The following is a 12,634-nucleotide window of genomic DNA, read 5'->3' as shown; positions in this document are numbered from 1 at the left end:
AAAGAATTTTTAAAGTTTGCCATATAGCTATGGACTCACAAGGTAATGAAATAATAAGTCAATTACATAATTATAAATGTGGTAGATTATCTATTATTTTAAACACAAGAAAAGTATTAGGGGCCTTCCCTGGTGGCGCAGTGGTTAAGAATCCACCTGCCAATGCAGGGGAAACAGGTTCGATCCCTAGTCCGGGAAGATCCCACACGCCGCAGAGCGGCAAAGCCCGTGCGCCACAACTACTAAGTCTGAGCTCTAGAGCCCACAAGCCACAACTACTGAAGTCCGCATGCCTAGAGCCCGTGCTCCGCAACAAGAGAAGCCACTGCAATGAGAAGCCCACGCACCGCAACAAAGAGTAGCCCCCGCTCGCCACAACTAGAGAAAGCCCATGCACAGCAAGGAAGACCCAACGCAGCCAAAAAAAAAAAAGTATGAAAAAAAGTTACAGAATCTTTAGTGTGAAACTGACTTCAAACTAATCCACAAGAAGCTATTTTCCTTGAATACAATTTCCAGTAACTCCGTAACATGAGGAAATAATTGAGGAAATGGATTTCTTTAAAACAAAGCAAAACAAAACCTTAAAATTGTGAAATGTTCCATTATACTAAAACTACCAACCCACCAAAATAAAAGGAACCATTCATATACTATACAGCTAAGAAATATATATGATTATAGCAGGAGGATTGGAAAAGCATTAGGTCAATGAAGTTTTGATTGAAAAAGTCAATAAACTATTCTAATGATTTATGAAATACACATGGAGGTGCCCAAAGGGTAGGAACCTCTGAATACATTGGCAACTGGATAGTCAGGATTACACTGGGTCAGCAAAGCACTGTACAGCTCAAATGACCAATCAAAAATCCTGAAGCACAAAGTCGGACAACAATGATTTCTGCCAGCAAGAACTTTTTCACACATCTAACAGAGAAAAATAAAACTAAACAAAAAACTGTGCACAAATTCCTATAGTTCCCAATTGCCCTCTCAGATTTCCTCTCCATTCACTCAAGTGGATACCTCACTGAAGGATTCTGATGGAACAAATGAGAAACATTGTCCATAAACAGACCACCAGCGCAAGAAGGGGTGATTTCCGACATAATAAACAGAATAATGTCATAGACATGGATTGGTTAAAGCCTGACCTATACTGTCAGGTGGGGAGGGATGCTTCCAACAGCTGACCTTAGGGAGGAGGGAGAGGAACCAAATCCAGTCTAGAGAAGGTTCCAAAAATTTAGACTGGTGTAGTCAGGAAGGTTTGTCTTAAGGTCTGTTAAAACCTGAAAATGCCCCCTCCAAACAAGAAAGGTTAAAAATCAGTCCTGAATCAAACCATAAAGAGTGATCCAGGAGTTAGAACAGGACAGAACAGTATATTCTAATGCACTTCATTACAACCCCATCAATAGCTTCTTCAGAAAGAATCCTCATTACAACTGACCCATTAAAGAATATCAGTCATTTTCTCCAAAATATCCCTACGTTTAGAGCTGCAAAGGAAGTTAGAATAATTTAGAACAAAATTCTCCAGTTACTGGTGAGGAAATATGTACAGAGAAATTAAGTGACTTTCTCAAGGTCGCTCAGCTTAGTGAAGGGCACAGGCTGTGCTACAATCCAAGATCTCTGGCTCCCAGAAGCTGTTTTTTCCATTGTATCATTCAAGATAGCATTAAACTACTTTCCGGGAATTCTGATAAACAAAGAAAAAAAAAAAAAAGGAGGAGGGAGGGAAGTATGCCTTTTTGGATTCCAAGTCTCTTACTCTTAAGACAATCTTGGAGATACTGTGTTTATCTGGGGGGCAATCAGATAAATGACTCCAATATATGAAATTTGTTATGGATTTATGTTTAACACAAAAAGCTAACCAAACAATGGCAGAAATTAAGAGGATTGTTAGATGCTCAAAGTTTTCTGGAACAGCAGAGAAGCTCACTCCCACCTGCTCAGAAGCAGTATTGGGGCACAGAATTACTCAGGGGCATAGAATTACTTCCTTACATTTTCACCTGCGATGTTTCAAAATGCTGCCTTTGGGGCTTATGATTCAGTGATTGCAACAGGGATTGCTGGCTGGTGAGAAATGCTTATTTGAGAGGGATGGGGAGAAGAAAATACTTCCATGGTATTTCTCTTTGTTATTTCCCCTCTTTATTGTACAAACGACAAATCTGAACAAATTTCCGATCTCTTCTGGTACTACATTTCACACAATTTTGGTTATGTGAGGGAGCACAACACAAATCTAGCAAGCTTTCAAAATCAGTGCGCCCAGCCTGCCCTGATGAGCTGTCACTAGGGCTGTCACTGGTCAAAAGACAAATCTGTTTTTGAGAAGCATTACCTCCAAGCTCAGTAAGGAACCCTACCCAAGCCCTTGTAACGAATTTCTAGATTCTCACGATTTGCAAGCAAGCTACATCAGACGTTTTCATTTCTCAGTGAGCTCCCATGGGCCGAGGATGGTCAGTTTTTGTTGATCTTATCTAGCTTGGTGCTTTGCAAACTGCAAGCACTCAATAAAGGGTTGACCCTAACGTAATTTCAAGCCAAATGAGTTTTCCGAATGATCCCCACACGGTGCCAGCCACAGCATTTGTATTTCCTACTCCGTTTTTTTCTCTCCTCCCTCCCAATAGTAAGAGAAGTAAATGTAAAAATCTTGAGCCAACCCAATCAATCCTACAACCACGTGCTGTAGAGCTCCCTCCTGCTTGCAGATTTCAAGACAGGAAGGTGAGGGAACAGGAACGTGGCGTAGTAGTAAACCGTAGTAAAGAGAGGAGGGAAACAAAATGGGGCACGTCACATGGTCACGGCCTGGATTTTTCTCAATTAAATATAAGAGGAAGCGTGTGTTTCCGGCCTCTGTCAGTGGGCTGGTTGGACTTTCTCATTCTCAGGATTCTGGTCTAGATGGACAAGAATAAGGCCGAGTGCATAACATCCTCTGGGAGGGGGGTGGAGGGGCCGTGTACTTGCCTCGGTTCTGTGGGCTCCAGAGGGAGGGGGTGGAGGGAGAGGGGTGGGCTACGGAGGTCCGGCCCGCCACCACCCCCGGACTCCGGACCAAGGCCCCCAATCAACCCTCGTCCGAGGCCCCTCCCCACCCCTGCTGCGGCTCGGCCTACGCTCGCGCTGATTGGCTCCGGCGGGGCCAATCAGAGCCCGGCTGCCCCGCCCGCTCAGGGCCAGACTCTGTACTGCTCTGCAGGGGCCGCGGCTCGCCCGCCACCACCGTCAGCCACCACCACCTCACACCACGCGCCGGGGAAGGGACCCGGCCGCCCCCGCGCCCCCAGGCGACCGGAGGAGGGCGGGGCTGGAGTCTTCTTAGGGTGGCCTCAGCCACGCTGCAGATCTCCCGACCCCAGGCCAAAGGGGGCTTGCAGGAGGCAGGGGGAGCCAAGCCCCAAATAAATAGGGAGGAATGCAGGAAGCAGAGGTGACCGAGGAAACGGGAAAGTGCCAGAGCCCAGAGGGTGTGCGCCAGACAAAAAGGCCACACAGCGAGGGGACAGGAGGGAGGGAGAGGGAAGGAGAGATGGGAGGTAGCCGTGGAGGTAGGCATCCTGGAAATCACAACTAGGAAATGCAGTGAAAGGAAGAAAAATGGCCCATTTTGTTTTTCAAGGGCACGTAACAAAATGACCAAAAAAAAAAAGGAACCTTAAAGCAATGGCTGGAGTCTGTGTCTTTGCCAAAGCCTGCTCTATCTGCCCTGCTGCAGTTACAAAACTAACACACAAATTGCGGTAAATGCTGGTTGAAGGTAGATGGGCTGCTATGCCCTTTCTGCCCTCCCTTTTGGGCTCTCAATGTACTCTCTGCGGAGAGTAGGCCACAAGTACTGCGAAATTATGAAATGGAGCCAAAAAGAAAAAAAAACACAATGGCAGGAACATGAAATAAGAGGTGGGAAACGAGCATAGGAGAGGGGGATAAAACAATCCAGCAGGTCAGAACCCAGAGGAGACACGGATGGCCAAGAGAGAGAAAAGAAACAGAAAAGGTGGTCAGACAGAAGGTGAATCAAGGGCAACCAGCAGTCCTGGGCACCTGCACTAAATACCTCAGAAATGTTCCAGTGAAAAATATTCAACAAGAAGAGCTGTTTAAAATGAGGGGTTAGGAGAAAGAGCACACATCTCTGAGCCCCTCATTCCTTTCCTATTTCAGGTTTTACTTGAGAAACGGAAAGATAGGCAAAGATAGCAATTGCTGAGGAAGTTAGGAAAACAAGGTTTTCACAAACTAACACACTCATTCCCAGGCAAAGTGGTTTGCCACAGACAGGTTTGATTTCTTTTTGTTTCAGATGATAGTTGCCTATCTCATCACATCTTTAAACTCAACAGGGCAAAGGCAGACAAGCAAAATTCAGGATGTAAATGTGCCAAGTAGCATTTGGTACCTCACTTAAAACACACACACACACACACACACACACACTCATCTCTCTCCATTTACATCTTACAAATACATATTTTAGAATTTTTATTGCATGGTGCTATCAAAGCGTGGTCTATTGCTACTCCAGGATTATTAAGGATATGCTTATATGGTTGTTCCAGAATATTATATTTTCCCTCAGAAAGCTAAGAATAGAAGATTGTTTTGTTTTGGTTGGTTCGTTTTTAGCGTATCCTCCATATGAGGAGGATTTTCTTTTAAAGCCCTTTTGAAAAACAAAAACTTTATTTGGTCATCAATTTCCTTCAGAACAAAATATTATTTATTCTACTCTCTTAAAAAAAAAAACCTGTTCAAATTAAGAAAACAGGTGAGGAAAACTTATTGTTTGTTAGCCTCATCTTTCATCTCCTTTAAAAGCAAAATCTTAGTTCTGCTGGGTTTTTTTCCCTTCAAATTCTCATTCCTTTATAAATGAAACACTTTGCAACACAAACAGTTAAAGTGGTAGAGATTCACATTTCCAAAAACATCATTTGAAATAACCAAAATTTTTACTGTTGAGGTAAACAATTAAATCTCTCTTCTAGAGAACGAATCATGAAAATAAATCTTGAATACTAATCAAATAAATACTTTGTGTAATATATCATATCACCTAAAATCTTAGTTTGAATGTCTGTATACCTGTACCTTGTTCTACAAAACAGAAAATGATATGGGTCAAATATTAGAAACTGTTAGAATCAAGGAGACTGTGACCACATAATAAAAAAATACCTATCACTAGGAACCCAATACACACATGAATTTCTTATGAATGGACACACATTAAGACGAAAAAATGCTTTTAAAAGCTCATTCAGTGAAGCATATATAAAAAGACTATCACAAGATAATCAGTTTGTCAGAATAAAGTGTTTGCAAATGCTGGAAATTTCTACATTGCCAACTCATCTCATTATTTGCAAACTATACTCCTCTCCTCCTCCCACAATCATGACCACCAGAAAACAGTCTCAACAGAACCAAGGGCAGGCTAATTTCCTATTACAAATGTTTCTCGTTTTCAATACAGCCTTAGCCACAGACCACCTGAAGCCAACTTTCAACATTTACTGAGGCATCTACTCTTGAACTTAAAAGGCAAACAATAACTATCCTACAAACCAAGAGTACAAGGGTTAGCCCTTACATTCAGTGCAGATGAAAACCAGACTCTTCCATTTCCCTGACTTAATATTCCTTCTTTTCAATGTAAAAATGTTAAGTAATTTTACAGAAGATGTACAGTAGCCCCAATATGACCTGTGTGGTGTCTCTGTGTGGGCCTTTGCAAGGAAAGACAATTGTAAGGCACACAAGCTGAGATGAATTTTCGTAACTCTTAACTCAGTAATGGGTCCCAGACGCACGCAGACTTCACTGTATAAAAGCAGCCGTGCCTGTGAGGTTGTGGGTCGGTGTGTGAGTAATATTTCATAAATCTTCATGCAGGAAGGAACAAAAAAAAATGTCGCCAATAATTATGTTCTAAAGAGAGTCACAGACAGGTATTTCTTTAAATACGTAAGCCTAAGCAAGCTCTTACTTCTGAATCTTTTTAGGGCAACAGGAATACAAATTGATGCTTCCCACTGCTATTTATGTTGCCTTGTTATTGTGAAATCACACAACCAAAGTACACAGAGCAACTTGATAAAATCACCCTTAAGAGCTCTGAGAAATTACCTTTACATGAAGGGCTTAGCCCCTGTATTAATAAATATTTTTATAGAACTGTCCCTTCCAGAGACTGACCTAATTGTATAGTCAAAAGAAAAGTTCGATAAAGAGATCAAGGTTCTTATCCATGAACTTCACAAACCTCAGAACTGGTATGGTAGGATATATGTCTTGGAAATGCCAAAGTACTTCACTTGGGAACCTCAAAGGAAAAAGCCCTCCTGTGGCTGCTTCTACAGATTTAGCGGGCCATCAGCCAGGTGTCATCTCCTGTGTCCTGACCCCTCCCTCCTAGGAGTGCACTCCCTAGAGAAGCCGTGGGGAGGAGAGAGAAGAAGGCGCGGGGGCAGGGGAACAGAATTCGAGCGCAAGGTTAAAAGCAATTTTGTCTTCTGACTTTTGTCACCATGAAACGCACCTGCTGTGATGTCCAGTTGAGCTACTGGAGGTCCTCTGGCGGCTTCTGGAAACTGATGCTGGCATAGGCGCTTAAATCCTCGCTGGAGCGGCTGGTGGAGCCGCTCTCGCTGCGTCCCAGAGGCTGATGAGGGGGCGGGGGAGGAGAAGGCTGCGGCTGAGCGGGGCGCTCTTGAGGGCTCTGGTTGAAGTCCTTGACCAAATCCAGGTCTATGTAGTTAAGCCCATTCTCCAAACCCCCGGCGGCCCCGCACACTTGGGCCAGCTCCTTGGGGGCTCCCCCGAGCTCCCCAGGCCGCAGCCACACGTTCTCAAAGGAAGCAGAGCTGTGGCGTTTCACGTCCTCCGTGCTGCTGCTGCCACCACCGCCGCCCCCGGCTGCAGCCCCCGCTCCGAAGGGCACCGTGTTGCCTGCCCGGGTGGCACTGGGCGTCGAGGAGAAGGTCTCGGAGCTGTGCCGCCTCCTGCACCCTTGCGGGTCGGCACGGATCACTTTGGCACTCTGGTTGCGGTTGGGACTGAGGTTCACCCGCGTGAAGGCACTCGAGCCCCCGGGTCCCTGCGGGCCTCCCAGCAGGGAAGAGCGGGCCGCCAGCTCCTCTGCTCCTTGAGGCGCGGCGGGGGAAGCAGAGGCCTTCGAGGATGAGGAGGGCGTGGCCGCGGCGGCCCCAGGCAAGCTGGCCTCCTCAACGAGGCCACCGCCGCCGGTCCGCATGTCCGCATAGCTGATAGGGGCGACTGGCGAGGTGTCCACGTAGCTCTGCCGGGGACAGCCCATCTGCATGGTCATGTAGTCACCCCGGCTGCTGGGCACTGCCCTGGTGGGCCTGCACACGCTAGCAGCTCCAGGGGGTGCCGGGCCCATGCTGCCCGGCTGGACCCCAGCGCTCTCCCGCCAGGCGGCCCTCCGGCCCGGCCCCAGGTCCATGTTCATGTACTCTTCCGCGCCCGTCTCCTCCTCTCTGGGAGCCGGCTGGAGCTGGGATGGACACCGGACAGAAGGCGAGCTGTGGGAAGCCCCCGGGCCTGATAAGTAGCCCGGCTGATCGCTCCCAAATTCAATATTCACATATTCCCCTGGGCTCTTGGGCTCCGGAGGGGGCAGCAGGGGCGGCGGCGGCTGCGGCTGGGGCTGCGGCTGCTCTCGGGCCCGGGGTAAGGTGCTGGCCTTGGGATCCCCCAGGGACAGCCTCGTGGGCCGGGCCAGGCGGCTGTTGGTCTGGGCAGCTGTGTCCACCTTTCGAGGCAGATGGGGCTGCAGGACCTGATGGTGGAGATGCGGGAGGCCGGGCTCGGGCCTTGCCGCGCAGTATCCCCCGCCCAGGCTGTCGCTGCTGGTGGACGAGGAGGAATCTTCCGCCGCCGCAGCATAGAGAAGTCTACCCGAGCTGGAGGAAAGGCGGAGGTGCTGGTGCCGGGCGCCCTCCTCCAGCTCCCCGGGGCGCTGGGTGTGCTTAAAGGACCTTGGCAATGAGTAGTAGGAGAGGACTGTCTTGTGCTGGGGGTCCTCAGGGCCATAGTAGCAGTCGGAAGGGCTGCTGGTGTTGGAGTCCCCCACTGGCGACATGTTCATGTAGTCACCCGTACAAGACAACAGCTTGCCGCTACTGCTCTCCACAGGGAGTTTGGGGTGTGGCAGGGCGTGAGAGTGGTGGCCCCCTACCCCATTCGTCCAGAGCTTGCCATAGCTGCTCCCAGAAGGGGCGGCACCGCTGCTGCCGCCGCTGCTGGGCCCGCCTCCAATGTCAGGAGAGCAGCTGCCGCTTGGGGACATCATCATGTAGCCATTGGGGTCCACTCTCTGGGGATGGCGTCTGATGGGGTTGATGATCTGCTGAGGGGCAGACACGCTCTTGGGGCTCATGGGCATGTAGTCCCCACTGCCCTTTCGGCTCCCGGGCACTGGGGCCACCCCTGGGGACATGGGCATGTAGCCATCATCGGTGTGGAGGTTGGAGGTGTCTGGGCGGTGGTGGCCCACACGCCGCTCCAAGGGGTGCATTTCCAGACCCTCCTCTGGGTAGGAGTGGGTGGGCACGAAGGCGGAGTGCCGGTAGCTGGGCACTCGGCCTCCACTGCCACCTCCTGGTGGGTAGGCAGGCATCATCTCGGTATATTCCTCAATGGAGGCCACAGAGGACTGGGATGGGGTCTTCTGGTGGGAAATGGTAGGTGACGTGCCAGCAGAGTGAGTCCGCTTTCGGAACCGATTGTCCAGATCTGCAGCACTGCCTGCTTCATCCCCTGTCAGGGCTGGGCTCGTGCCCAAGCCGGCTGCCGGGATGTAGCGAGGACCGTTGCCACTCCGAGGCAAAATGTAGTGACCATTGGGGGCCGTGAGGGTGGAGGCCCCCTTGCCTCCCATGCAGATGTAGTTGCTCAGCTCCTCCTCACCGCGGGCCGGCGGGGTGTGGCCCAGGGAATCCGGGGTGACACTGCGGAAGGAACTTCGGAAGTCGCAGGGACTGGAGCCATACTCATCAGAGGAGATGAAACCGCCATCACTGGGGGAACCGGACACGGAAGCACTAGACCGCCGTGGGAAGAGACAGTCCGAGGTGGAGCCGTGGCCACTGGTGCTACTGGACGATAGGCTGACCGGGCTGGTGGCGGAAGGCGAGCAGCGAGAAGAAGGCATGGGGATGGAGCGGCTGTGGTTGAGAGGCGGGTGCAGCCGGGAACTGCCGCGATGCCGGTGGGCATGGGTCCTGTTGGTGCTGGGACTCACAGGACTGCCGTCCACAGAGGCAGGGCGAGACATGGTGCCTTCGCCATCACTAGAGGCGCGGACCCGGAAGGAGCCCTGCTTCCCGCCCACCAAGCTGGCCGGGGAGGTGGCAGTGATGCTCTCTGTGCGCGAGCGGCGGGTCAGCCCCACCTGGCTGGGTGGAGGGTTGTTGAGGTGATGCCTGCGCAGGGGGACACTGATGGGGTTGGAGCAGTTGGAGGAGGACTGGCTCTTGCTTCGAGGGCGGAACTCATCGCTCATGGCCCGCATGGCTTCCAGGATCGTCTCGTGCATGTTCTGGGCCACCACAGAGTCATCCACCTGCATCCAGAACTCCCCGGGTCCCGTCACTGCGGAACGGCCCACTTCGATGAAGAAGAAGTTCTCTGAGTGGCCACAGCGCCTGATGTTCATCAGCTGCAGCACCACCGCGGCAGCCTCCGAGTTCAGCTTCACGAAGCTGATGGTCTTGCTGGTCAGGCAGAGGCGGTAGATACCAATCAGGTTCTTTGTCTGACCCAGGCCCTTGGGTTTCAGGATCACCTGCCAGACTTCCTTGAAGGCGGGTCCTGGGGGCACGTCCCCGTAGCTCAAGTCCTCCCCAGCCTCGCCAAGGCCGGAGCTGCCACTGCAGCTGCTCCCGCCGCCTCCCGCCCCGGGAGCCGCGGCCCCGTCGTGGTGGCCCTTGGCACGGTTGTGCAGCTGCAGGAGGGCCTGGTACCAGCTGTCCTGCTCGGCCTCGCTGTCCGCCGCGATGGCAAAGTGCTCGTCCCGGGTATAGAGGGCCACCAGGTGCTTGTTCTTGGAGTCGGCCCGCTTGTTGATGTTGAAGCAGCTCTCGAGGGGGATCGAGCGTTTGGGGGCGCTCGACTTGTGCCGCCACTTCTTCTCGTTCTCGTAGTACTCGAGGCGCGCCGGGCCCCCAGCCTCGCTGGCCGCCCGCAGCACGAAGAATCGCTTGTGCATGCTCTTGGGCTTGCGCAGGTAGCCCACCTTGCGCACGTCGGAGAAGCCGTCGGTCTCGGGAGGGCTCGCCATGCTGCCGCCGCCGCCGCCGCCACCGCGCGGAGGGAGGCGCCGAAAAACAACCGGGCGGGGGGCGGAGGCTCCTCGCCGCGGCCCCGCACATGCAAACAGGGCTGGAGGCGGCAGAAACCCTGACTCCGAAATCCACGCCGCCCTCCGCGCCGGGGAGGGGCAGTAGAGGAGGACGCAGCAGCTGCGCCAAGGCGATAGCCCCGACCGGAGTTTACTGGCGTTTCATGCCCTGCGGGGAGGTTGCGCGTCCGGCGCGAGTGCAGCCCGGATACCCCGAGAGCCAAGTCTCCTCTCAGCCGCCGCGGCCGGGAAGAAGCATCTCTCGCCGCCGGGGCCAGAGTCCGGCTCAGGCAGGCGGCGGCCGGGGGTCCTGGCGTTGCCCCTCCAGACGCGCGCGCCTTCCCTCTTGAGTTCCCCTCTGGAAGTAACGATTCCCGAGGCAAATTAAATATCCTTGGGTAGGGGGAGGCGAGCTGCCAAGTCCCAACGTTGCACGGGGTTCTCCCTCCTCCTCCTCCTTCGCCTCTTCCTCCGCCTCCTCCCACCCCCCCCCCAACCGTCCCCGCCGCCACCAGCCGCCCAAATACCAGCTCAATCGCAGAGACCGCGGCGCTGCGGCCGTTGCTGCTGCTGCTGCCGCCGCCCGCGGACGCGTCCTCTGCAGCCCCCGTTCGGGCCCATCTCGGCAGGCGGAGAAAGTGGCTTTTCCACGCGAAACGCTACTAGGCAGCCTGGGGAGCTGGGGACGCGCCAGAGGGACAGGCTCATCCCTGCCCCTCGCTCCAGTCGGCAGGGGAGGAGAGGGGGGAGGACTAGGGCGGGAGACGAAACGGGGGGAGGTTGGGGAAGGAGTCGGGGAAGACGTCTCTTCCCCGGGAGGCGCTGCCGCTGCAGTTACTTCTCCCCTCCTCCCTCCTCCTCGGAGAGTTGCCGAGAGCCCCAACCAAAACAAGCGGCGGCGTCTGGCTCTGCGCGCCGGCCCCCTCCGACCGCGCCGCCGTCTCACTCGGAGGAGAAAAACACGTGACGGAGCCTCTGCGCTCCGCAGCCTGGCCGCCGCCGCCGCCGCCGCCGCCGCCGCCGCCGGGAGGCTCCCGCCCGGGTCTCTACATTCCCGGCCGAGCCCGCCCCGCGCCCGCCCCTCTCCGCCCCGCGGCCGTGCCGCAGCAGCGCCCGCGCCCGGCCTCTGCGCAGCGCTCGGGCAGCGCCCCTATGCGGCCGCCCGCCCTGGCGCAGAGCCTTCCTCCTCGCGCGCCACCCAGGGCGCCCCCGGCCCTCAGGAATCCCCGCCGCGGGCGCGGGCGGGGGTGTTTGGGTGGCTACCAGAAAGCACGAGGGGAGTCTGGGAAAACGCGGGGGGGGGGGCGAACTCAGGAAGACGCAGGAGCGAGGGTGGGGGGCGACGGGGGGGCACTGCGGCTTCAGAGCCCAGCGTAGGAGGGCCCGGGGAGGAGGGGGCGCGAGAGCTGGGCTGGATCTTACCTAACAGGTAAGATCAACCCCTCCGGAAGGAGGTTTCTAGTCAAGGCTTTTTCTCCCTGGAAATATAAAGGCTGGATTTCAGTTTCAGGGTGATAGGCCATGGTGAGATCTGTATTTCGTGTGAGGTTTTCTAAAGGACTTCTGGGCCAGCCTTCCACCTTGGAATCCCCGCATTTGCTGCAATGAAGTACCACGAAAAAGCAGAGGGACGCCCAAGGGCAGTGATTGGGGGGGTTATGGTCACTCCAAAACAAGAAGAGGGATCCCTGGGAAACGTCGTATGTCTGGCGCGGTGGGGTTAGCTGCTGAGGAACTGAGGGAGAAAATGTCAATATCACTGCTTCTCCCCCCCCCCACCCCGCCCCATCCTAGAGAGAGGGCGGGGATTCACACCTTGGGATGAAGGCTTGGGGAGAAAATGAGACTCCCGGCCCTTATCATATTCTGAAATCTATTTGTGATTTTAAAAAGATGTTAGGGACCTACAGAGGGTTCATAAGGCCAGAACTCTACTGTGTAAATATTGGCTGAAGTGTTTGTTTCACACACAGCTTCTGAACCACCCCATACAATTTTTACCCTTGACCACAAGGATAATCGGGAGAAAACAGGATGGTGCCAGCTCAACTGTACAGGAAAAGGCTCCACTTCATGAGTAGAACAGGTCAGCAACTTGGGTCTACTTGCAGAGACGCTTACACTGTTAGCTTGCTGTCTCAGTGTCACCACAAGCAAATGCTCCCCAAAGTTTTTGTTTGTTAAACTGACCTGTAAACAAGCAGTTTGTCCCCTGCTGGTCCAGGTGGCATTAAG

At 53.4% G+C, this 12,634-nt stretch overlaps 1 protein-coding gene across 4 annotated transcripts in view; it reads right to left on the bottom strand.

Annotated features, from left to right (window-relative positions):
* The window catches only part of IRS1 (insulin receptor substrate 1), a 65,803-nt gene extending 54,367 nt beyond the window's left edge, over positions 1–11,436 (bottom strand). For 3 of the 4 annotated variants that reach the window (XR_010944199.1, XM_067740377.1, XM_067740378.1), the window contains exon 1: positions 6,575–11,436. Coding sequence is in view for 3 of the 4 variants with exons in the window: in XM_067740377.1 (XP_067596478.1) it covers positions 6,596–10,339 (3,744 nt within the window). In the remaining variant the exon portion in view is untranslated. The remainder of the gene's footprint in view (positions 1–6,574) is intronic. The other variant, XM_067740376.1, reaches the window with a different exon arrangement.
* Positions 11,437–12,634: the final 1,198 nt, after the last annotated feature.

This window comes from Pseudorca crassidens, chromosome 6 (genome assembly GCF_039906515.1).
Source record: "Pseudorca crassidens isolate mPseCra1 chromosome 6, mPseCra1.hap1, whole genome shotgun sequence".
NCBI lineage: Eukaryota > Metazoa > Chordata > Mammalia > Artiodactyla > Delphinidae > Pseudorca > Pseudorca crassidens.
Note: the sequence above shows the minus strand (reverse complement) of the source record. Positions and strands in the feature narration are given on the sequence as shown.